General features: G+C 39.8%; 2 protein-coding genes across 4 annotated transcripts in view; one reads left to right on the top strand and one right to left on the bottom strand.

Moving 5' to 3' along the window:
* The window catches only part of LOC109432921 (uncharacterized), a 527,049-nt gene that overhangs the window by 485,399 nt on the left and 15,701 nt on the right, over positions 1–25,949 (top strand). The gene's annotated exons all lie outside the window — the stretch shown is intronic.
* Positions 19,528–21,002, bottom strand: LOC109397655 (GDP-D-glucose phosphorylase 1). The gene is made up of 3 exons (XM_019669950.3): positions 20,630–21,002; positions 20,136–20,519; positions 19,528–20,066 (listed from the first exon to the last, which is right to left on the bottom strand). Exons 1-3 carry the CDS (start codon positions 20,795–20,797, stop codon positions 19,620–19,622), a joined length of 999 nt encoding a protein of 332 aa, XP_019525495.3. The 5' UTR covers positions 20,798–21,002; the 3' UTR covers positions 19,528–19,619.

Genomic DNA, 25,949 nt, shown 5'->3' with positions numbered 1-25,949 from the left:
ATAATTCCTCTAAAGATTCCTCCAGAAATTCCCAAAGAAATACCTCTAGGCATTTCTCCAAGTATTCCTCCAGGAATTTCTCCAGCAACTTCTCCAGGGATTCCTCCAAGATATACCCCAGTAATTTCTTCAGGAATTCCTCCAGCAGTTGCTCCTGGCATTCTTCAGAAATTATGTCAGCAATTCGTCCTCCACGAAATCCGCTTGGAATTGCTTCAGGGATCCTTCCAGGAAATTCTCCGGGAATTTTTCAGGGATTTCTCCAGACATTCCTCCAGGATTTCCTCCAGAGATTCCTCCAGGAATTACTTCAGGGATTCCTCCTGGGATTTCTCCATGAAATTCTCCAGGGATATTCCCAGAGATTTCTCCAGGGAATCCTCCTGAGGGGTTTTGTTTCAGAAATTCCTCCAGCAATTCCTCTGGAGATATCTCCAGGAATTCCTCCAGGAATTATTCCAGGGTTTGTTCCAAGCATTCACCCAAGAAATTTCTCCAGGAATTCCTGCTGGATCTCATCCAAGAATTGTCGAAATTGTCTCTGGAGGAGTGGCTGGCCACAGTTAATTTTGTTACTTTTACAGCTGCATAAATAAATAAAGCAAAAAAAAAAACAAAATTCCTCCCAGAATTACGCCAGGAATTTATTTCAGAAGTTTCTCCAGACATTCTTCCAGAGTTCACTCTAGAAATTTCTCCAGGATTGCTACAGGGGTTCCTCCTGGAATTCCTTCAGGGATTTGTCTAAGAATTCCTCCAAGGATTTCTTCAGAAATTTCTTCAAGATTTCCTCTAGGAATTCCTCAAGAGATTTCATCTGATTTCTATTTTCTAGGAATTCCTCGCAAAATTCCTTTAGCAATTTCTCCAGAATTTCCTCTAGAAATTTATCTAGGATTTCTTCTAGGATTTCCTCATGAGATCTCTTCAGAAATTTTTCTAGGTAATCCTCCCATAATTCATCCAAGAATTCCTCCAAGTATACTATCAGATTTTTTCCAGGGATTTCTTCCGGGAATTCCTCCAGGGATTCTACAGGGCTTTCAGTAAGGAATTCAGCCAGGTGTTTCTTCAGGGATTTATCCAGGAAGTCTTCCAATTCCTCAAATGATTTCTTCAGAAATTCCTCTCAAGTTCTCTTTCAAAAATCATTTAGAATTTAGAGTTCCTTCGGAAATTGCAGAAATCCTTCAATAATCTTTTCAGGGATGTGCCCAAGAACTTCTCCAGAACTACGATATGATTTTTTGAATTATTACCAGAATTTCTGGCAGAATTCCTCTAGCGAATAGTATCGGAAGATAATTTTAAAAGGACGCATACAGGAACCAGGAAATTGTAAGGGTTTGTAATTTCCAAAAGAGTTCAGCTTTAATTTCTTATGCATGTTTTGTAGACATTAACAAAAAATCAGAGCAAAATAATGCACGAATAAATAAAAAACCTTAATCTTCTATAAATTGGTCATCGCTACAACACCACGTTGATTTGTGTCAGAGCGTTCATGATTAACAAAAATTTTAATCATGATTAATCATTGATGAATAAATTTCCAATTTTGGTGATTATTGATTATGATTAATGATTAATTTGATTTTTAGGATGATGAAAGATTATGATTAATGATTAAAATTGGTTTTATCTGTGATTATTGATTATGATTAATGATTAAAAATGGCTCATTGATTAAAAATCATGATAAATCATGATTAATCAATCACAAAAAACTTGAAATGATTAAAATATATATATTAGTGTGGGTCATCGGAACCGTTTTCTCAGATCAAAGCTTTTTTGGTTCCGTTTCGGGTCCTGAGTATCTGTGCAAAATTTGAGCACGATCGGTTGCGTCTACACTTTGCGCATTGCAATTAAAATTTGTATGGGATTATGTATGGGAAAACATACTTTTTTGAATTTTTGCCATAAATTGAAAAAGTTTGTCCGAAACTTTTTAACCGATACTGTAAAATGATAGCCAAGGATGTCCTGAAAAACTTTGTTGAAGACTGCAAAGCGGTCCGATGCTTGTGAAAATAGTTATAACCAACGAACCGCATGCATGTGTTTATGTTTTAACATGTAAAGGAATAACAATAGCAACAAAATCACGCTGTTTCGCCAAGCAATGCCAACGCTATAACTTTTTTCATAAGCATCAGATCACTTCACGGTCTTCGACAAAGTTTTTCAGGACACCCGAGGCTATGTTTTCACTTTATCGGTTAAATGGTTTTAGAAAAATTCGAGCTTGTTATGAGAGAAATGCAAAAAAGTGTGTTTTCCCATGTAAAACCCCATACAATCTTCAAACGCGATGCGCAAAACGTAGACATAATTGATCGTGCCCAAATTTTGCACACTTATTTGGGCCCTGAAATGGGATCAAAAAAACTTTGATCTGATGGGATACCATTGAATTTTTCATTTTTCCATATAAACGATGACCCACTCTAATATATATTGTTTAACGTGTTTTTGAAGTATCAAAAGTAAAAGGTAACTCCGTTCGGGAGATTTTTTGAAAAAAGGATCATAAATTATATTATTTAAGACAATTTAAATTAGATCATATATTTTATATGATGAATCATTTTTGGTAATGATTGATTAATATTTTTTGTTATGATTATGATTACTGATTAATGATTAGATTGCAAAAACAGTGTGATTAAGATTAATGATTAATGATTAAATGAGATTTTTTTATGATTATGATTAATGATTTTGAATAATCTTAATCATTAATCATTAATCATGATTAAATTTATGATAAATCATTAACGCTCTGATTTGTGTAGACCAGGCGAATTTATTTTTACGTATTGTACAAAATATTACAGCGTGACTGCTGATGAGTTAAATAATGCTTTTAGAATGTAACGTTATTATACGCAATTTCATCGTTATAAAAGCTTGTAGGTTCAAATTTGCTGAAGGTCCTTGCACAAGAAACCAAACCCACTCCACCCCCCCACCCCCCTGGACAAAAAGCTGGCTACGCCCTTGCTCATTCTTATTGTCGTTCGAAGTTTGAGGGGGTGGATGTGTGTGAAAGAAAGAACTTACACGACGATCACCACAATACTAAAGTTTGCTCGAAGAATTGCTACAAATATGCGTGTAAGGGAACTGGCTGTGAGTTTCAAATCAAAGTGAGAGCAGACGCGCGAAAACTTTTTAATGTTTTTAAGTCTGTTATTTGTAATTGAATCAGAAGTTCATTGAACCCCCGAAAACGTGGCTTGGCTTGGAATCTAATACATTCATTGAACAGTCGGTCCAGGATATTTTCGTAACAGAAAAATCTGAAAAGCAGACTTTATTTTAGTGGGACGTTATGCCAAGAAGAAGGAGAATTTTAAAATACCGCTTTCAAAAATGTGATGAGCTTTAATTACAATTCCATTCGTTTCCATTCAATCCTAGCTTTACAACCATCCATACTACTCATTCCAACAACAAAAAAAAACATTCCATCTTTCGTTTCCATTCCGGAAGCCGGTCTTTACTTCTTGGCATTAGTCCAAATTCCACAATCCATTTTACCCCAATCATATCACTTACACGTCTCCCCACTCCACTCCACATACATCATTCAGTCCAGAGCCAAATCCAACAAGTCCAAAAAGGAAACGCCGACCGGCATTGCTTCCATCTGACCAACTCTTGCCCATTACATCACACTACCCTTCCATCATCGCATCGTCAGAGGATGGTTTGGCAAAGATGGATTGGGGGTGGCCTGCCAAATCTGGCAGGAAAGGGATATGTTGTCGTAACATCCCTATATTTTGACCTGATTTTACAGGTCTTGATTCGACTCTTGCCGGCCCGGGCCGGGCCGGGATAACAGATTCGGAGCAAATAGGACCAAAAGTTCATTCAACTGGTTTTTGCCGTCTCCGTCCCTCTGCAAGCAATGGCAAACACTAATTGATGTCCAGGCCCGGCATATCGGGCTGGATTGCTTTCCCGGAAACACAACTGGGCTTCGATTTGATGGAATTTGGAATTCGGACTGAAATGAAATTAGGGGATTTTTCATTATTTCGCGTTTTTCCTTCGCTTCTCGGACTCGAATGTGCTATGTGTCAGTCAGATTGATGTTTTTCTTGGAAGCGCATTCCCTTCTGTTCGTAATCAATAGTTTTTTCCCCCGCAAGTCAAATTTGTATTGTACTGTTATTTATAATTCAAGTGTTTATCAAACAATCTACCTTTGCCAGATTGCTAGATTTACTCAAACCAGATTTTGTTTTTGTTTGAGATGAAATCAGTAACACATTTTGAAAACGACGTATAATCAATGGTGTTGCATTGATTATACGTCGTTTTCAAAATTTGTTACTGAAATATATATATTTTTTTAGAAATGGCGCCATTGCAAGTTGTACAATTTTCACCGCACAAAATGTGAAAGATTTTAGAGTCATGTACCAAAGTTCATTATATCCGACAGTTATAGTTAGACAAAACATTAGACAAATAACGATACAAATATTAACCCCTGGGGAAAACGCCCACCAAGCGTCGAAACGTTGGGGTAATATTTAACGTCGTTAGTTTAATATAGACTGCTCAGCCGAAAAACTAGAAATTAAACCCTACGGCCGTTCAATTACCAATGGCGTCTTGCAGGGTTCCGATGGTGATTGCTTCAGGGTTTGTTACAGGAAATGTTTTTGGAACTTCTCCCACGATTGCTTCAGAAATTTTTACACATATTTCTGCATCGACAAATTCCTCCAGATTTTTTCCATAGCTTCCTTCAGTGATTCCATCGTGAATTGCTCCAGAGATTAATTCAAGGATCCCTCTAGGGATTTCACCGGACATTCTTGCAAGTATTTCTTTTGGGATTTTTTTAGAGGATCCTCCTGTGATGGTTCCAGTGTACAGTGGTTCACGAATCAGATTTACGAGGAAAGGTGCATTCAGCGCCTTCAAATGAGTTTTTAGACAAATATAATCTATGTGGATGAAAATAAGGGTGGTCCATATTTACAAGTTGTAGATCTTATCAAGTTTGAGAAAGTATGCTGAAGACAGTTCTTATGTAGCTATAAAATTGACCGATCTAGAGATATTTTTCTGAATAAGCTTAGGGTGGTTTAAGAAAATCCGGATTTCTGGCATAAACTTTTTCAGTTTCGATTTTTCATTAAAGTCACCCAAGAAGCACCTGTAGAGCATTCGAAGACGCGTCGTTTCGTGCACAGAGTTGTTCGTATCTCTTTTGGTTCATTAGTTACAGGTGTTTTTCTTAAAAAATCATAGTTTTTTGAAAAGGCGACATGACGGGTTGGGGTAACCATAAAAAAATATCTTTTGCCAGCATTCAAAAGAAGAAATTGTTGTTATAAAGCATATAAAAAAATTAAAGGGGTGTTATTTTTGTAACTCAAGTAAAAAATACTTGAAAAGGGACTCATTTTTCTAGAAAATTATCAATATCTGTTGAATGGAATGACGTAGCAACATTCTCAGCGCACGAAACTACGCGTTTCTGGAAGCTCTAAAAGTGGTTCTCAGACTACAAGACTACTTAGACTATCGACCTAGAGTCAATTTGAAAGCTACATAAAAACTGTCTTCAGCAAACTTTCTCAAAATTGATAGATCTACAACTTTCTCGAAGAATGGGTATAGTTATTCTTGCCAATAAAAAAGTTCGGTTTCCAATTTCTTTGTAAATATGGACCACCCTAATTTTCATGCACATTGGAAAGAAGGCCTTATTATTAGGAACAACTTTGTAGAAGATCATTCCTCCATGAAATCCTTTAAGAACCAGGAATTCTTCCAAAGACTTCAAGGTATTCCTCCAAGGATTTCTTCAGACATTTGTGCAGGAATTCCTTCAGAGATTCCTTAAGGAATTTCTCCTGGAATTTTCCAAGGCATTCTTCCTACAGGAATTTCTCTCAGAACCAGGAATTGATTAAGAGACTCCTCCAGGAGGTCCCCAGGAGTTTACCCTGCTTCTGGATTTTTTCCTGGGATTTCTCCAGGATTTCGTATAGGTATTCCTCCAGGGTCTCTTCGAGAAATTCCTCCATAAATTTCCCTAGGGTTTTCTTCAGGGATTCCTCCAGAAATGTCTTCATAAATTCTGTCAGCAACTCCTTCAGGAATGCTTCCAGGATTTTCTATAGGAATACCATCTGGAATTTTTCCAGGGATTCCTCCAGGCATTCCTCCAGAGTTTTTCTGGATTTTCCTCCAGGTATTGGTGTAATAATTCCACCAAGAACTTCCCTAAGAATTTCTTCAGGAACTGCTGCAGGGATTCATCCAAGAATTTCTACAAGAATTTCCCTAGGAATTCCTTTGAGAATTTCTACAGAAATTCCGCTAGAATTTTCTCTCGGGATTTCCTAAGAGATTTTTTCGGAAATTCCTCCAGGGATTTCTTCCTGAATTACTCTAGATATTTGTCCAGGCATTCATCCAGTAATTCTTCCAAGAATCCGTATAAAAAATCATCCAGGCAATTATCCACGATTTTATCCAACAATTTTTCCAGGAACTCCACCATGAACTCCTCCAGGAAATATCCCAGAAATTTCTTTAGGAATTGATCCAGAAATTGCTCCGGGGCATCCTTAAGAAGTTATGTCAGCAATTCCCCCAGGAATTTGTCTAGCAAATCCTCTAGGGATTATATTACAAATTCTCCAAGGAATGTCTGCTGGATTCCTTCAGGATTTTTCAGGTATACTTCAAGACATTTCTTCAAGATTTCCTCCAGATATTTCCCCAGGTATTGCTTCAGGGATTTCTCCAAGTATTTTCCCGAGGATTCCTTCGAATATTCCTCCCGGAAATCCTCCTGAAATTCCTCCACGGATTATTTCAGGAAACCCTCCAGGAATTATTTAAGGCAAATTTCTCAAAGGATTCCTCGCAGAGTTCCTCTGGAGATTTCTCCAGTAATTCTTCCAAAGATTCCTCCAAGAATTCTTCCAGAGATTGCTCCAAGAATTCATTCAGGAATTTGTCCAGAAGTTCCTCCAGGCATTCTTCCAGGATAATCTCTAGAATCCCTCCAGGGAATTCTTCCAATGATTTCTCCAGGAATTTCTTCAAAAATATCCCCAAGGATACCTTGAGAAATTTCTCTAAGACTTCCTCAAGAGCTTACTTCAGAAATTTCTCTAGGGATTCCTCTCTGAATTCCAACAAAAACTTATCTAGGATTTCCTCTAACAATTCCTTAAGAGATTTCTTTAGAATTTTCCTTTCAGAATTCAACCAGGAATTCCTACAGGTATACTGGAAAAACTTTAATAGAAGGCAAGAAATGTTGCTAACTGACAAATTGAGAGATGAAATTTGTAAAAAAAAAAACACATAGCGTTCTGGTGGGATTCGAACCCACGACTCCGTATTCGCTAGACCGGCGCTTTAACCAACTATGCCACATAACAAGTAACGATTCTGCGGAATAGATAGCCAAACTAACTCCGAAGCCACACCGTGCACACTCCTTTTTCACCAACCCATCTCTTTGTCGGCTTAGATACCAATCTACAACACAATCGCGTTTGTGCCCCCCACTAACTACATGTGAGAGCGAATTGTTTTATGAAGCCACAAGAACGCGATTTTTTTTTTACAAATTTCATCTCTCAATTTGTCAATTAGCAACATTTCGTGCCTTTCATTTACAAGTGAATGCCAATAAAGGGCAGTATGTATCATTGTACCCTGCAGGAATTTTTCCAGAGTTTGCTCTTGAAATTCCTTAAGTGATTTTTTTAGTAATTTCCCAGGATTTCCTGAAGATTTTTTTTAATTACTTCAATAATTTCTAGAAGAACTTGTTTATGTAGGTGATGTTTCTGCACCTTTTTATGCCCTGCAATAATGTACATAAGAAGAGGAATTAATGGTGATGATAAGTATGATAACGGCGACCAGGGGTCGTTTATGGAAATGAGCAAAGAGAGATTACAGGGGGTCAAAGAGGGGTTTCAGCGGGGTACCAAGAGATAGCATGAGTGTCAGGAGCGTTTAAGGGGATTCCAAGGTCCTCTAAGAGGGGGCTTCAGGGATTCTAGAGGTCCCAGGAGTGCTTCAGAGAGTCTTAGGGTTGTTTCAGAGAGTCTCCTTAGGGGAATTCCAGGGGGTCTCAAAGGCTTTTAGGGGGTTTCATGGGGCGTTTCGAGGGATTCAGGGGGTTTTTGGAGAGTACCTTGAGGTATCAGTGGCATTTAAAGACACATTCCACGCGTTACGTTTTGTGCGATAATCAAACTTTAGCTTCCAAAAATCGTTATGTTGTTAAATACATGCTAACAATTTTACCGTAATCTCAACAGCTGAACGTACGGTAAAAAGTTCGGTGATTTTTCAAACCACCGAACGTACTGCGAATCTCAGGAAAATGCATCTGTCAAAATTACCGGAACGTTCGATACTTTTTAAAAAATTTACCGTAAAAATCGCAGAACGTTCGGTATGTTTGTTTAGAACTGATTTTTCAATATCACTGAACGTACGGTAAATTTTACAAATGACCTTCTGATCAGGAACCACACTTGCTGCCACTGTACAAGAGAGTCTTGCTTGAAGATGATGCGCAAATTCTAATAGAACTGATGCTCGAAGCTGCCGGCGTGGCTGTCAAACGCATTTTACAGTAGTACGGTAAAATAGTCCCATCACCGATCTGTTCGCTAGAATATTCACAGGTCTCCTGTAAATTTGTCTGATTTCACCGGTTCTTCGGTGATTTCTTAGATTTTACCGATTTTCTCCTGCAATTTCATCGATTTCGCCGTAATACTGTAGTTTGCTTGTTTACAGACCAGTTTCGGTTATTTTTTTCACCGAATACTGTAATTTATTCTAAGTGTGTAACCAGTATTATGGTTCCAGTTCAAAACCGAATTAGCGACATTTTTTCTTTGACTTCCGCTGCTTTTGTCTTGCGTTAAACACAATGTCGGAAGTGGGGCGCTGTATAGAGCACCAGGTGTACAATACAGCGCCCTACCTCCGACATTGTGTTTAACGCAAGGCAAAAGCAGCGGAAGTCAAAGAAAAAATGTCGCTAATTCGGTTTTGAACTGGAAACATAATATATCAAACGATCGGATTTGAATTGAACATTCATTTTATGCTTTCAATTTGGGAATTGGACGCTTTTCCTTTACCACGGCTTGTGTTTAAGGACAAACGTCTTGAAATCCTGCTACAACAGTGCATGAGAACTTTAAACGCATAAATCTCAAGAAGCAAGCTTAACAGTGCATTTTATTATTCTGTTCTTGCTCACTTGTAATAAGCTTAAAATAAGAAGCTCAGGTGCGCTGGTGTTGTTTACGAAGAGATTTGAGCGCTCGCAATCGTGAGTAGGTGCCAAAGTCGTGTTGGAGGCATAGGCGAAACTACCGGGGGTGCCGGGGTTGCCAGGCACCCCCTAGAATTTTGATACATTGCTGTCAGATATGGGGCGATGAATGATGAATGGATGAACTAATGAATATGTGTTTGTAGTGCACCCCCTGGCAAAAACCTGTAGTTTCGCCCATGGTTGAGGCTATTCCACCATAGCCACGCAGGCCAAAGCGAGGCTAACTCCGTCGATGTCTGTTTCTTAATAATAAATAAAAAGAATGCGAGACACCTTCCATCAAACTAGACGGCTGCCGACTGATACCTCAATCAGCAACCGTCACACTCTTTATTCATTCCAGGTATATACAATTTGACTATCTTCTTTAATAACAACATACCTACGCCAACAAATCTACCTCGCTCACTCCAAATCCGTACCTGAAGGTTCGACGCTATCCGAGCGTTCAACGCTACCTAACTTCCAATAAGTCGGCCATTGTGGTGGCCATTTTGGCATTCTAACAAGTCCGCCCTTAAGTGTGCTTGTTATGTTGTTGCGGTCACAGCGGAAAATAGTGAACTCAGAAGAAAGCTCGGCGTTTCCGAATGCGTCTGTAAGCTGGTTTCGGTGAGAGCGATAACGTCATAGTCAGCGGATAAGGTAGTCCTATGGAATGTGTCAGTTTTGGTCCTCATCCCTCGAACGTTTTGGTGATACACGGTGATAAAACATTTGATAATTGAATCTTGCCGTGTGTTCGGAGCATTACACGGCGTTACGTGTATATTTACTTGAGCTACCAGGGACGATTGGGCAGTAGATTTCGCTGTTACCTCGGCTATGTCTACCGTGTCCGTATTCGGTAACGTCGCAAGAGGCTGCCAAAAAACCCTTCGCTCTCTGGACTTGTCCTTGAGTTCGCGGAATACTATACCAACCGGCCAAGTATTGGTTGCAATTGCATTCGTCTTCATATGGGCAGGCAATTCAACTTTAAACGAGACGAAGTTCAACGATGACAGATCTCTGTTTGGCAGAATCTCTGTCATCCTCATTGTGCTCATCATTCTACCATGTATGGAGTAGAAAAGTGAAAGCAGAACAGAGGCCACCAGATCGACATAGTAGAATATAATACGTTTAGGTGCTGTACAAAAGTGTAAGTGCAGCTGTCAATTGAAAATGCTCACGTAATGCCATAGAACTAGGTTAAGTGATAAAGAATAAAAAGGAAAGTTCCAGGACGAATCCACGAAGCATTACCAGGAGGAATCCCCGTAAGAACTTCAGAATGAATTCATGAATGAATTTCAGGAAGAATCCTCGCAAGAATTCCAGGAGGAATAACCGAAAAAACTGCTGGGGAATCCCCGAAAGAAATCCAGGTGGCATCCACGAATTAATTTCAGAAAGAAAACCCGAAGGAACTGCAGGAGGAATCCTTGAATTCTCGAAGGATTTCCTGGAAGACTCCCAAAATGAGCTCTTGGAGGAATTCCAGAAGGAAATCCTTGAGAATTTCTTCAAAAAAAATCCTGGAAGAATTTTTGAAGAAAAACCCGTGAGAGATTATTTTTTGGAATTCTTGTAGATATACCAGGTTATAATCCTGAAAAAATCATTAAGGAATTTCTATACGAACCCCTGAACGACCTGCTGGAGAAATCTCTGACCTGAGATGAACCAGCCTCGGGCTGAAAATCTCATAAATAAAGACATAAAAAAAATCTCTGACGTAAATCCTGAAGGCATCCCTAAATCTTCCTGGAATAATCTCCTGAAGAACTCTTGGAGCGAACCCTGAAAGAACTCCTTAAAGAATCTTTATAAGAACTTCTGGCGGAGTCCCTAAAGGCAACCCTGAAGGAATCTGAAATAGATGGAACAGGTCCTGAGATGGAACCAAAACACCTTAATCTGAAAAATACCACTATGACCCACTTTATTTCATAGTTTTGCTGAATTTTCATATCTGACCCTGCGGTTCCGGTCTGGAACACCAAATTGCAGTAGCTCCGTAACGGATGGACCGATCCGAGCCATTTTCAATAAGAAAAAATTGGGCATAATTCCCCATCGAATGAACCAGGCAGACTATGCATATGATGCGGTAAGAAAGGTCACACTGACAGAAAACGTTACAGACACGCGACGGGACACCCTAGATGTCCGGCTTTTAGGCAGACGAGTAAAAACCCAATGGAGGTAACTTAACTAAACCATAAACACTGCGACACAGCCCAACAACAACTGTGGCAATCCGTATTGATGTCTAAGTCCGGCGTGGCTATCTTTTCTGAGCCGTATCGTATCCACTCCACAGCTTTGTCATTAGGGTAAATGATGATGGTTGGACCAATTTGGGGTATTTTAATACGTAGTCAGAATTCAAGTCGAGTTTAACATATGCTGGCAAACTTTTTGCATTCCATACTTGGGATTGATGGAAAGCTCTACTCTTCTAGTTTTTTTTTTTTTTTTTTTTTTGTAAAATTGCGTTTATTGTCGAATTTGTTTAAATTAAATTACATCTATAATTGATTAAACATTGACTTCAAAAGCAAATTCTAATTCCTCTAAATCAATTCTATCATTGCTACTTTCAATGAAAGTGATATAGACTACTAATAACTTCAACGCTAATGTTATGGATCTCTTTGGAAATTGTTCAAGTACTGGTATAATAAGTTCGTTACAGTCTATATTGCGCCGTCCCCTTTGGATCACTGCCGATAGCTTTTGCTGCAACAGCCCGTATGCATGTCGTACTCTGGGGCAGTCGAAAAATTTGTGTCGAATTGTCTCGACAACCGTCTTACAGAGTGTGCACTGCTCGCTGTCCGTTCTCCTCATTCGAAACAAAATCCGTCGGTGCGGCACTTTCTGGTTGACCCATAGGTAGAGTTTGCTTCTTTCGGCAGACGAGAGGCCACGCGACGAGATATTTTTCCACACTCGTACCCAGTTGATGTTGTCGTTGTCGATCTCCATCTTTGGTCGGTCTGTCCTCTCGATGAAGAAGCGGTTGATAGCATCGGCGGTAGGGTGTTGGCGAATTTGGAAAGGAAGGTTTTCGTAGTTGCTGAGGATTTGTTTGAGGCAAGGGAGGTCGGTGATGGAATTAATTTGTGGAGGATTATGTTGAAGAAAGGAGCTAAAGTAGGGAAGGGAGTTGATCTCATGAAGGAAACGATTGATCAATAATGCCTTGCATTTGAATGCAGGCAAATGCAACTTCAGCCCTCCTTGGTCTCGGTGACGCGCCAGCTGTTGCATGGGAACAGTTGCAGGTATACCACGGAATAGAAACCTTCGCATTGTCGCTGTCAGTTTCGCCAGATGAAACGATGATGGGACCAGGTGGGCACTCATGTACCACATTTTGGAGGAGATAAAGGTGTTCAGCAGAGTTACCTTTTGCTGCAAAGTTAGGGTGCGCTGTGAGTGCAGCCAAACTTGACGACAGAAGTTGGTCACAAGAAGGTCCCAATTCATTGCACTCATTTGCCGCACGGAATTCGAAAACAGCACACCAAGAATTTTTATCGTCTCACCCGTGTGGAGCCAGGGAGCTGTAAGCGGTTGATTTATTACCCCTACGTCGATTGCTGTTGTTTTGGCTTCGTTCAGGCGTGCCCCCGCAAAACGTCCGAAGCTCCTGAACAAGTGTCGCATTTCATCTAACTGTTCCACCCTGGTGACGATGGCACTAATATCATCTGCGTATGCGACTATTAAATCCGCTCCACACACTTGTTCCAACCTTTGCAGAAGGGGGTGCAGGTATAAAACGAACAGATGCATGGAGAGAGGATCCCCTTGGCGGACCGACCGTTGGATCGGAAAAGATGCGGAGAGGTGTCCGTTGATTAACAACCGAGACGAAGAAGCTGTTGCTATGCAGGACAAAAGTTCAACTAACGCCTCATTGATGCCCAGAGATCGCATTGTTTTGAACAGAAACTTATGGTCAACTCGATCGAAAGCGTGATCTAAATCAAACCCGATCAATTTTGCTGTTCTTCTGTTGGCCTTCAGATATGCGATTCTATCTTTCAAGGCGAGGGTGGCCTGGAAAATGTTTCTACCGGGGTTGGAACATTTTTGTGAACCCGTCAGTAGATTGTGCTGATGCATCACATTTTCAAGCCGTTGTTTCAAAATTCGAGACAAGATTTTGTAGTCGAAATTGATTAAACTTATCGGCCGAAATGAACGAGCTGTTTCGCCCGCATCTCTTTTCTTCACCAACACAATCACACCGTCAACGAATTGCGTAGGGATGTTGGATCGGATGGCTTCGTTTAGAACCAAATTTAATTCTCGGTGAATCACATCGAAGGCAGCCAGGTAGAGCTCTTTTGGAAGCCCGTCGGGTCCTGGAGATTTCTTCGACGCGCTGGTTCGTATCGCTGTGAGAATGTCTCTCGTCGTGATGTCATCCATGCAGGCTCCAAAAAGGCCGACAAAACATTGATTTGTTTGAATAATAATTATATAAATAGTTATTATTAAGCAAAGAAATCTGATCTTGGTTGGACCATCACTGATTATGGTTGGACCTAAACTCTAATCATGGTTGGACCAACCGAAAAAATAGTGTATTCTTTTGTTGCTTCGATCGATATGAAGTTAAACAATTATATTTTCAATCAATTCAAATATAATAAGTGCTTCATACTTTTGGAAGGCAGTAAATAATTGAAATATAGCACTATCTTACAAATTTGAAAAGCGCACGTGAACTTTTCTTTTCCGGGGTTGGGATCTGATGCTAATGGGAATGACACTAGGACGTTGTCTACTCATCCGCTAGCAGCCGATGCAGCTAGAGGCAGCGGTTGAGATTTTAAAGTTTCTTGGTGGTAAATCGAAGAGATTCCATTCCCCTCCTAACCTCTTCACCCAACGCTTGGTAACGCCAACTCACCAACCGAAGACGATCCCCAAAAACATCAGAACATACCAGCTGTTCAGTTGTAGTCACGTCTGCAATTACCGCTCACTGACTTAGTCGATGCAGTTAATAGAAAGAAAACAAGATGGTTTGGTAATTATTTTATGTTTATTTTGGAAATGTGTAGTTTACAAGGTTCTTCAAAAGGATGCTCAAATATAAAACAGCAGCTTTCGCCATCGCTCTATAATGTAGTTGTCTGGCTCTGTTTCCGTGATCGGTCCTCTTGGATCTTCTTCGGGCCAAAACAAGGACCAACACCAAACTGGGTAAACCCAAATAGCATGGGGCGTTTGTGATCCTGCCACCCAATAAAAGCACAACCAACATCCGCGCATGCAATAAGGTTGGTTGTTATTTCACAGAACCACCGGACCACAGGAGTGCTCGGCCACTCCGTGGGCGTATATCGACATGGTACAATCACACACTAAATCGCACGGCACACGACATTCTAAAAGATCGCTTCGAACAGTTTCGAACATCTGATTTATAATTAAAGCACTTTGATAATTTACTTCAAACCGGTGAACGCGTTGAAACTTTTAATTGTCAGCGCGCGAAAACAACTGTAAACAAGCTGAGCCGGCCATAGGAACCATCATGGTAACGGTTAGGTCCAACCAAAATCTTACGTAGGACCAACCATGATCAAAATCAGAGTGCCCAATTTCACTAATTAATAAGATTTTTAATGGAAAATTGTAAATTTTTAATGCAGCAATGCGAAGATCACAAATTTTCGCAACAGTAAAGCACAAAAAGTTTATGAATTTGAAGGAGAATATAGATTTTGTGGGTGTTGCAAATTGAGTTATTTTGATGTCTAGATTGTGCCAAGAGGGGGTCTCTTTAAAGTCGTCAATAATTCAACAGATTTCCCAACAAATTAAGGAAAGTCAGTATAATTTCATATAAGAAAGGGTTATTTGTTGATTTTATCAACAAATCTGGTCATTTTTCTTTGAAAATGTTAACAAAATCGATATTTTTTCAAATTGGTCCAACCATGATCAGTTTTTGGACTGGTCCAACCATCATCATTTACCCTACGGTGCGAATCGAATTTCTCCAAGGATAGCGTCGGCTTCCTAGCATAGCTCCTTGTAATACCCCGGACAGACATGTGATACGAGTGTGATTCCTGTACAACGGTACGCACTGTCAAGAAAATTCTAACAAAACTGACTTGAACTGAGAGAATTTTCAGTATGGCACTCATTTCAAGCGCAATTGTACAGTGAATCTTGTATCACATGTGTGTCATAAGTATAACAGTTCGCCTTGCTCTGCTTGACAAGCCCGTGCACAAGGGGGGGGGGGGTTTGGGGGTTAAACCCCTCCCATTACTGACGCTTCCTACACTAGGCGCCCCTCCGCCTTCTGCCGAAATTGGCAAAAACCCCTCCCTTGGCGCCACTTCTGTGCACGGGCCTGCTGCTTGATACCTCGTTTCAAAGCAGCTCTAGCATCACGGAACACCACCTTATCTGTCGGCATCAGTTCGTGCTCTCCGAACTCGTCTTCAAATCGTCTGAATCCATTCCACCAGTACGCTGGACGTCTACCGTTCCTGGGTTTTGTCTTTCTCGGCATAGCCTAATCACATGACGTTGCTAACGCTTCCGTCAACTCTCCTGCGTCGAAGTTTGCGGCATCGCTGTTTGGGTGAAGTGCCTCGATAAAAGTCTCCTAGACAAAGTCCTTCATCTCCCACTTCCGCTCAAAAGTCCTTGTTCTACGTGTGGACGTTGGAGCTCTCTGATCTATCAGAACGTAATGTCGATGATGGATTCACGACCGTCTTTGCGAAATGTATTTACATCCAAAGATAGTTTTTCAAACCATGTAATTCTTGGAGAATTTTTTCAGAGAGATTAGGATTTTTTTTTTAGAAATTTCTCGAAGGTTTTCCATTAGAAGTTCAAGGAACTCTTTCAGAAATTATTGTAGGAATTTCTTCAGAGATTCGTTCGAGTGTTACTACGTATATCTAATTAGAGATTATCTCATGGATTAATTAGGCAATTTCTAAAGGAAATTCTCAAAAGATTCTTCTGGAAGTCGTTGAACAGTTTCTCCCGAAGTTCCTCCAGCAAGAATTTCTCAGGATTTATTCGGACGTTTCTTCAGGGATTCTTACAGAGTTTTTTTTTTCAGTAATGCTTCAGAGATTCTCCAAAGATTATCTTAGCATAAGAAATTGTATCAGTAATTATTATGAAAAATCCTCCAGAGGTAAGCTAAAAAATAATTGACAAATTTCATTGGGAATCCCGCAAGTCCCTTTGTGTGCTTTTTCTATAAAAAGTCATCTACAGATATCTGCAGTAATCACTTAGGGGTCTCCTTAGAAAGTTCTCAAGCATGTTTTCCTTGGATTTGTGAAGGTATCTTAAGAAGTTTCCATAGATAGTCTTTCAGGCATTCATCCAGAGCTAAATTCGTTTGTTTGGTCGTTTTGTCCAAGAATCTCTCCAAAAAATTTTCAAGAATTTTCTAGGAAGCTCCAAAGGCATAATCTTTAATGTGTTCCTTCAGGGATTCATCCTAGAATTGTTTTTTTTTCAATTTTTTATTTAAATTTTGGAAAATTGCTGAAAAAAAACCTGGAGGTATATCTGAGACAATTCTTGCAGGAACTCCTGATGGAATCCCAGAAGATATTTCTAACGGAAGCGCAGGAACAACTTTTTTGGTTTTATACGAAAGAGCACCTTTTTCTGAGACACTATGATTTTTTTCAAATTTTTAGAACTCTGTTTTGGTACCTAAAATCAATTTCAAAGAGATTTTTTGAAATCACCTTTTGACAGCTGGGCAACTGTTTGACGCCCAGTACAAACTGTGACTAGGGGTGATTCGACAAATCGCTCCCATACAAACTTCAAATTTAGTTTTAAACAGGTTCCCGAACTCCAAAATTCGTGAAATTTTGGATTTTGGCTTAGTTTGACATGCAGATTCAGAATATCGAATTATCTCAACACCGTTAAAGAAGCCTATTCGCGGAAGAAGCTCTGTAGGTTTTCTTTCTGGGAATATTTTTGAAAGAGCCAGAACATGAGTTTCTAAAAAAATCTCTGAAGTAATATTTGAGGAATTTCCACTTGTAAATGAATCTCTGGAGAAATATCTGAAGAAATCCCAATGAAATTTTTGAAGGAATTCTTGTAAAACTTCATGTGAAACTTCACAAGAAACCGTTGGTGGAATTCCTAGAAATGAATATTGAGCAATTGAAAAAAAAAAATCCTGGAAAAATCTTCTGATAAGGAGGATTTTCTGGAAGTATTCCTGGAGAAATCTGCGAACGCATTTTTCATAAGAGTTCTTCCAAAAATTCCTGGAAAAACGTCTAGGCTGAGTGTACCAGTTATCGCCATAGTGGTTCCCTATTTGGCCATAGTGGTTATTTGAGATAATTCAAAAATTTGCATCCCTTCAAGAGTTTTAATGACAAGATACATTTACATTCTTGCTACTAAAACTTTCATAAAAGGTCAAAGCTTGAAAACTTTCTAAATTTCCAATATGGCCAAATAGGGAACCACTATGGCGATAACTGGTACACTTACCCTAGATAAGCTTCTGGAAAGATACCTCCAAAACTTAGGAGTATTATAAAGATCCCTCCAAAACTCAAGAGTCAAAAGAGACCTAAAAGAAATTCTGACGAAATTCAAAGGAAATATTTCTGAATAAATTACTTGATGAATTCATGAAGAGATTCATAGAGTTTTTTCTTAGCAGAAATGTCGGAGAAATTTCTGGGGAAGAACATGGATGAGTATCTAGAGGAAATCCCGAAAGAATTCCTACCTGAATCACTGAAAGTGAGAATGCAAGCATCTCTGGAGGAATTCCTGCGGTTCTTTTAATGATTCACTGAAGAAATTTCTGGACACATTCCTCCAGCAATTTTCATTAGAATCTGTTAAGTTTTTCTTTTGATGAATCTCTGGAGGACTTCTTTGAGAAATACATGTACGAATTTCTGAAGAAGTCTCTGGAAGCTTTTCTTTGCAGGAATTAAGGAATGAATTCTGGAGAAATATCCGAACCCAAGCAACACACATGTTATAATACAGTTACGACGGCGCAAGTTTTGGTTGTATAGAAGTTTTTTTTACGTAATTTTAACATTGTGTTAAAATAACGTAAAATAAAGTTCTATACAACCAACACTTGCGCTGTCGTAACTTTTATATAACATATGTGTTGCTTGGGAAGATTTTTTCAAACAAATCCCAGGAAGAATTCAATCCCTGATGGAATCCAAGGTTATTATCCCAAAAAAGGTCTTTGAGGAAATTACTTCTGAAAGTTCTTCTGAAAAAAAAAATCGTTGCAGGAGTTTATGAAAAAAGCCTCGGTGAATTTTAAGATCGAATTTCTGGAGTAATTTCTGAAGGAACCAAGGGAGCAATTTTGAGAAAAAAAATCGTAGAAGATGCCTTAAAGAAGCTCTTGAACAAATTTGATGAGGTATCTCATGAAGAATTTGCGAAGCAATCTCCAAAATAAAAAATATAATTCTCAAATGACTTCTTGAAGCTGTTTTTGCGAATAATGAAACTCTAGATTTTCTCAAGAAATCCGTGGATGATTTCCTGAATAAACTATCGTACGAATTTCTGAAAGTATCTTCTGAGGTAACCCATAGACCCTTTTCTAGTGGTTTTTTTTAATAAATTTTAAGAGGATCTGCTAGAGGAAATTCTGAAAGAAATTTAAGTGGAATTTCTGAAGGAATCCGGGGAAGATCTTTTAAAAGAACTTCAAAGAAATCCGTGTAAGTCTTTCTGAAAGGAATTCCTGGATAAATTTCCAAAAAATGGATCAATTTCAGGAGGAATCTAAAGAAATCTTTATAATTGAGTTCTAAAATTAATTCCAGGGCAAATCTCTAGAAAAATTTGACTATAATTTTTAAGGAAACTACGAGTTTACTAAACAAAACCCCATGGAAGAGTTTCCGAAGGAAAAAAAGGCATACTTGGCGAAGTTTCTTAAAATAAAAAAAAATCGATCAAAACAGAAGCCAGTTAAACGATGTTATTGCTTGTATGATGAAAAGGATTGATTAGGATGTTTTTTAATTCTTGGTAAGAAATAATAAGAAATTAATCAAATGAATGTCTTAATTCGAGCTGAACCGCAACTCGTGATAGCGCCGATGGATTATGGGTGGGTTTCTCTTGAAATAATAATCAGTTCATTCAAATCCTTTCCCTAGATTACCTCTGTACCGTAAAATGGGCTTTATTCATCGCACGGTCTGCCTAAGCATCAAGCACGCGAGTAATCGCATCATCTTTCACCCCCTTCCAGTAGAGGGGTGGCTAATCCATCGAGCACAATTTGATCCAGCTTCCGATAGCCGTCCCGGTCCCGTGTTCCTTGAGCCTCCCGAAAGAACTGCTCCAGTCGGCACTCGTCTAGCTGGTCGTAATCCGCCTCGTCGCCCAGGGGAACGAAACCGCTGAGCTCGGAAAAGGCCACATTAAATGGGGACACCTGTTTGTTCTCACATGGCTGGAGACGGGTGTAAATCAACGCCCGAATCGTGTCTCCCGGGCCGTTCCACGTGACGAACAGGTTGTGGGCAATGTTTTGCGACAGGAGAATTGTCACCAGGTGGAAGATTCGATCCGTGAACGGGGTCGGGGGCTCGTTGGTGGGGTTGTAGAGGAAACAGTAGGCTCGAGCGGGGTGATTTTCCAGGAGGTGGAGATCTTCGCTTAAAGCCGTTAGGGGCTGAAACGAAATTAAATGGTGTCAGGTGCTTGTACAAATTTCGTACCGATTCTAGAAGAAAATGCTTACCGCGTCTTCGACATACAGTTTATGACACATAAGCATAAAATGGTAGTGCAGGTGGTTGACCGACGCCAATGCCCCTGGACTGTTGAAGCCCATGCGATATCTGTGATCTTCCATCAGCATGAACAGCTTGAAAACCGCTTCCAGCGAGTCTTTCCTTATCATTTGTGGCATATTTCGGCTCCGATCCGGAACAATCAGAAAGTGATTCTTCGTCAAGGGACTGTTGTTTATCATGATAGCAATCGTACATTCGCCTGATTGCACCTCCATCAGTACTTCCCGAGAATCGACTTTATTAAAGTTGAATCGACTCGGATCAAACACCGGGACCACGCTCGATATTCCATCCGGTTTCCTTCGTGCCGTCGTCCGTTTGCGATTCAACTAAAAAAAACGAGAACGAAAACCAGTCGTCGCCATATACCTACGTGAGCTTGAAATGTTTCACACTTGCATGCAAGTTTCGCTTCTCTCTCGCTCGCGATCCCACCTACCTGCAAGAGAAATCGACATCTCCCCTCAGTAACTCTCTCACGCTCGATTGCCAGCTGATAGCGGCAAACTCCGTCAGGGTTTTCGTCGTGGAGCTTTTCCCACCGCGATTCCAATAGTTGTTGCACACCAATCAGCTCATCCAATTGTTTTATCGATTCGATCGACATTGTATTTGTGCTTTTACTAGCAGTTTTACTGCCTCTGATAAGTTGAATTTCACGCTGAACTATCACAGAACGAGAGCACCTTGTTTGTTGACAAACAAAAATCAAACGCGTCGTCGATTACAACACAACAGAAATGACGGAGCGACAGCCACACGACTGTTTCGGTAGCGGAGAAACCACCGACTGCGGAGCCAACCGCTGATCGCTCTCTTTTTATATCTTATCTTACTCTTTCTCTCTTGGCTTTTGACAACCCTTTCAATGGTTGCGGTACCGACTTTCGTCATTCTACTCAGCATACACATTTTTAGTGATCAGATTCGGACTTTTTCCTGATTTTGTAACAAATTTTTGTTTAGTTACGACATGGAGGTTACTCCAAGTTACTTATTGAGTAATCAGCTCTTGAGCTCAAAAAAAGTTACTCGCAGTATGAGCGCCCTTGCAAATATTTGACAAAATTACAGGCATACCTCGTATCCTGAAGCTCTTGGAGGAATCCCGGAACTCCTGGAGGAATCCCAAGATATATAACTAGATGAATCTTAGAAAGGATTCTTGGAGGAATGTTAGAACGAAATTCCTGGTGGTGCCCTCAAAGAAATTCCTGATGAATTCCTGAACTCCCGGAAGTATTTCAGAAGGATTTCTTGGACAAATTTCAAATGGAATCTCTGAAGAAATCTCTGAATGAAATTATGAATCCTCTTTAGGAATTGTATTACAAATTCCTGGAAGATTCTCCGAAATAGCTCCCTGAGGAATCCCAGCCAGATAGAACTCGTGAGGAAATCTCAGAGCAATCTCAAGAGCAATCCAGGAAAGTGTTTCTAGAGGAACTTCAGAAATAACTCCTGAAGAAATTCAAGATGAACCATCTTTAGGAATCTCAGGACAAATCACTTGAAGAATCCTAGAGGGAACTTCTAAAGGAATCCCGAAATAAATTACTTGAAGAATTTTATAATGAGCTCTCTGAGGAATCCTGAAGAAATTACTGGAGAAACCAAGAAAGGAACTCCTGGAGGAATTCCACGTAGTCTGCCTGGTGCATCTCTGATGGATGTCCTGCAAGAATCCCAGAAGGAGCTCCTAAGGGAACCCCACCAGAAACTCATAAAGTAGCGGACGTTTATCTTGATTCGGTAGAATTTTGGCAACTCGCAGATATTGGGACTACATCCAAAGATTGTTTCAGAAATCCCTCTGAATAAAACAAATATTACAGTGATTCTTCCACAAGCTAGGGATCTCTTCAGAAATTCATTCAAAAATGTCCATAGAAACTCCCCAACGGACTCTTTTGAAACTCCATCCAAAGATTCATAAACTGAATTCGGAAATTTTCGATTTCTTTTATTACAGGGCTTGGTTTAGTTTTTTCAAGAATTTCTGCTGGAAAATCCTTTGAAGGGATGGAAAAGTGAAAGTGAATATGAATGGAATCAAATACTCTAGCAAAAGTTTCGAAGATTTCCTCAGAAATTCCTCAATAGTTTCTTTCTGAAATAGGTTCGATAAGTCTTTCACGAAATCAACCATGGATTCATTCAGAAATGTTTTCAGCAAATCTATCAGAATATCAAATGTTCAAAACTGTTCAGAACTAAGAATTTTTCTAAAGATTTCTTAAAAAAATCTTTCACAATTCTTCCAAAATTCCCTTCAGAATTTTCTTCACGGATTAGCAATTTCTCTGGAAATTCCTCCAAAAATTATTCATGAGGCTCCAACTATTTTTCTGAAACTTCTGAATCAGTTTCTTCCAAAATTCTTGCAGGAATTATTTAGCAAATTTACCCAGGGCTTCTTCCCAATAGGGCAGTGGAACCATCTCGGCAGGGGTCCTATTTTGGGCACTTTTCTGCTATAACTCAGCCAATTCTGAGCCAATTGACACACTTTTTGGAACGCGATGAGATACGTATAGTATCCAGCCGTGTACGAAATTTCAAGTGAATTGGTTTGGAATTGACTGAGTTATAGCGAAGAGTGCCCAAAATACCGGCCGCTGCCCAAGTGGTTCTCGCTACACTATTTCCTCAATAATTAATCAAAAAAAAAAATCTAAATCGTCTTCCATATAAATTAAAAATTACTATGTTTTTTTTTCTAAAACACTACCACGTATCACTTTAGAAATTTTTCTAGAGTTCGTTTGTAGAGAAACCTACGGATTTCTTTCAAGTTTTCAACAGGTATTGCTTCAGAAATGTTTTAAAATATTTTTTCATAAATTCTACCCGTAATCTCTTCAGAAAACCTTCCAGAGATTTCTTCAAAAAATCATAGAGGTATTTCTTAAAGAAGTCCACCAGTGATTTGTTTAGGAATCACCTTCAGGATCCAACAGAGATTCATTCAGAAATCGTTTTAAAAATTCATTCCTTAATTCCGTAAAAATATTTTTAAGAAGTTGTTCCTGCGATTACTGGAAGAATTATTGGAAGAATTCCCTAAGGAGTTTTTGAAGAAATCTCTGGAGAATTGTCCCAAGGAATCACTTCAAAACTCCTGTTGTTATCTATGATGATTCTGATAAGAATTCTTGAAACTTTTCAGAAGGGATTCTCGGGCAAATATTCCTGAAGCAATCTCTGACGTGTTCTTTGGAGTAGTTCCTGGATGAATACCTGGGATAATACCCGAAGAAATTCCTTAAGAAACTTAAAAACCCCTGCGGTAATGCCAAGGAAAAATTTGAATGACACATTTCTGAAGGGATGCTCCTAAAGAAATTCCTAAAGGAATTCCTGAAGGAATCTTTTAAAAATATCTGCAATAAATCACTGCAGAAACTACAGACAAAGGATCTGGTGAGAAGTTTGATTCCTGGAAGAATTTCTCGAAGAATTTCTGAAGGCACTAGTATACAAAAAAAATCCTGAAGTACTAGAGATACTTCTGAAGGAAACCCAGCAGAAGTAAAAAAAAAACTGGATGAATTCTTAAGAGAATCACTGTACAATTTCTGAGAAAATGCACTTTTGAATGAATCTTTGAAAGAATTCCCGGTCGAACTAGAGAACTCTCTGAAGGGATTCATTAAAAGAATATTTTGAAAAATTCCTTGCTAAATTTGGAGAAATCCCTGAAGCATTACTGAAAAAAAAACGGAAAAAAATCCCTGAAAAAAGATTTGCATGTATTCTTAGTACAATGGAACCTCTTTTTATGTACATGGCTGGGGGTACATTGAAAAAGGCATAAAGAGAGGGAAATTAGTGCATAAATTAAGTTTGGGCTGAGGGAATCTAGTTTTCGATAACAGCTCTTGCTCCTAAGCATATGTGGTGAGGCTAAGAGGTTTCAGAAAGTTCTCTGAGAGCTTTAAAAAAGGCGTACCAAGGGTTTCAGGGGTTTTTTCAGGGGATTTGAGGAGTCTTTCAAGGGCGTTTTGTCAGGATTTGTTGGCGTTGTAATGGAATTACGGGGAATGCAGGGGCATTCAATGGTTTTAAGGCGGTTTCAGGGACGTTTCAAAAGCAATTCAGGGAATCTCAGAAACCTTTGAAGGGCGTTTCAAGGTATTTCAGAGTAATTTTAGAGATTTTCAGGGTGTTTCGGGGACATTTTAAGGGAGTTTCTAGAGGTTTTAGGAGCGTTTGATAGCATTTCAGGAGCGTTTCAAACGGGGTTTCAAGTGCGTTTCCTAATAAAGGCGTCCAAAGGGGTTTCAGAGGCATTTTAAATAGTTTATGATAATTGCAAGGGCGTTCAAATGGGATTACGGTTTCAGAGGTATTTTAGGTTGTATCAGGGGGCTTCAAGAACACCAATAAATAAAAGGGCATTTCAGGGACGCTTCAACAGATATTGCGATGGAGTATCTTAAAATCCTATGAAACTTCCTGAAATGCCTCCAACATACCCCTGGAACCCCCTCGGTTCCCATATAACGCACCTAAGACTCTCCGAAACCCTCCAAAAACGCCTCCATAACGCCTCTAAATATCGCCTAAAATGCTCGGAAGCTTCCTGGAATGTCTAAAAAATCTCTAAAACCCCTTCGGACCCCATGTAACGCACCTGAGACGCCATTGAAAACCCTGAAAACGTACCTATAACGCCTTCAAATCCCATCGTAAAGCCTCCGAAACTCTCTGCAATGCTTTCGAAGACCCCTTCAGACCCCCTTAACCCCCCTGAGATCTCCTGGTACCCCACTGAAACCCCTTGGGATACCCTGGAAGGCCCCTATAACCTCCCTTTGCTACCCCCTATGAACTCTCCCTGGCCGCCGTTTTAATAGTTACCATCATTATTAAATTTTCTTATGCACAATATTGGTTCTGAGTCGATTTCCCTCTTTTTATACAGGGCATAAAAGGTGTATAAAGTGCATAAAAAGAGGTTTTAGTGTAATCCCTGGCCCATTTCTTCGCATTTCTTCCAGTCGGTGCTATTTCTAGCGAAAGAGACGAGTCTGATGTGTCCGCTTTTGTTTGTATCGTTTCACGTTTTGCCGGGTTTCATGCTGCAGCATTACCGACCGTGCTACGTTCTTTTTCTCCATGATGTCTCTACACTCCTTCTCAAACCATTCGTATTCGATTCTGCGCGTATGCGGTGGTTGTTGAATGTTGATACGGAGAGATTTGGGCGCAGTTTTACCATCACCCGGTCGATGTTGCGCCCAAATAGTTCCTGACGTCGTGTCGTCCATTAATTGGAACATGGTTGTAACAATAAGAATGGCTGTGCTGGAACAAGGTACTACGAATGGTCATGTTTTTGGATGCGGTGAAATCCATGAGTCTTAGGCCGTTTCGTCAGCTGATCCAACTCGTACTCGGTCTGAATTTCTCTTTCTGGCTTATTTGAGCGTAACTTAGGTCTCCCTATGATGGTCTTGACATCGTAGCTTAGGCAGAGGTCATACTCACGTTCGATCTGCCCATTGAATGCTTCCTGGTCCTTGAGGCCAAGACCGCCGGGTTTTGAATTTCGGGGACGTGGTATGATGAGCACCTTAACCAATCCAGTACTAAGGCCGGTCCGACCAAGAGTGTGTGGTGTCGAATTCCAATTCCATTGCTTGAGTGACCTAAGTGTACAAGCGAGAGGCGAATTGCGCGGTGCACAGTTCCAGTCTGGGGATGCTGAGTCGTTTCAAGAGAGAGTGATCCGGGATTTCGACGATACCAGTTGA

The sequence above is a fragment of the Aedes albopictus genome, chromosome 1, assembly GCF_035046485.1.
Source record: "Aedes albopictus strain Foshan chromosome 1, AalbF5, whole genome shotgun sequence".
In the NCBI taxonomy this organism is placed as follows: domain Eukaryota; kingdom Metazoa; phylum Arthropoda; class Insecta; order Diptera; family Culicidae; genus Aedes; species Aedes albopictus.
The sequence above is the reverse complement of the archived record's forward strand: the minus strand, read 5'-3'. Positions and strand labels throughout refer to the sequence as shown.

Bases quoted from the DNA above. Each gene is read 5' to 3' on its own strand.
- LOC109397655 (XM_019669950.3), bottom strand. From the start codon at position 20,797: ATGTCGATCGAATCGATAAAACAATTGGATGAGCTGATTGGTGTGCAA. The intron at 20,520-20,629 runs GTAGGTGGGATC...CGTTTTTTTTAG, and splicing joins GATGTCGATTTCTCTTGCAG to TTGAATCGCAAACGGACGAC. The intron at 20,067-20,135 runs GTAAGCATTTTC...ATTTCGTTTCAG, and splicing joins AACTGTATGTCGAAGACGCG to CCCCTAACGGCTTTAAGCGA.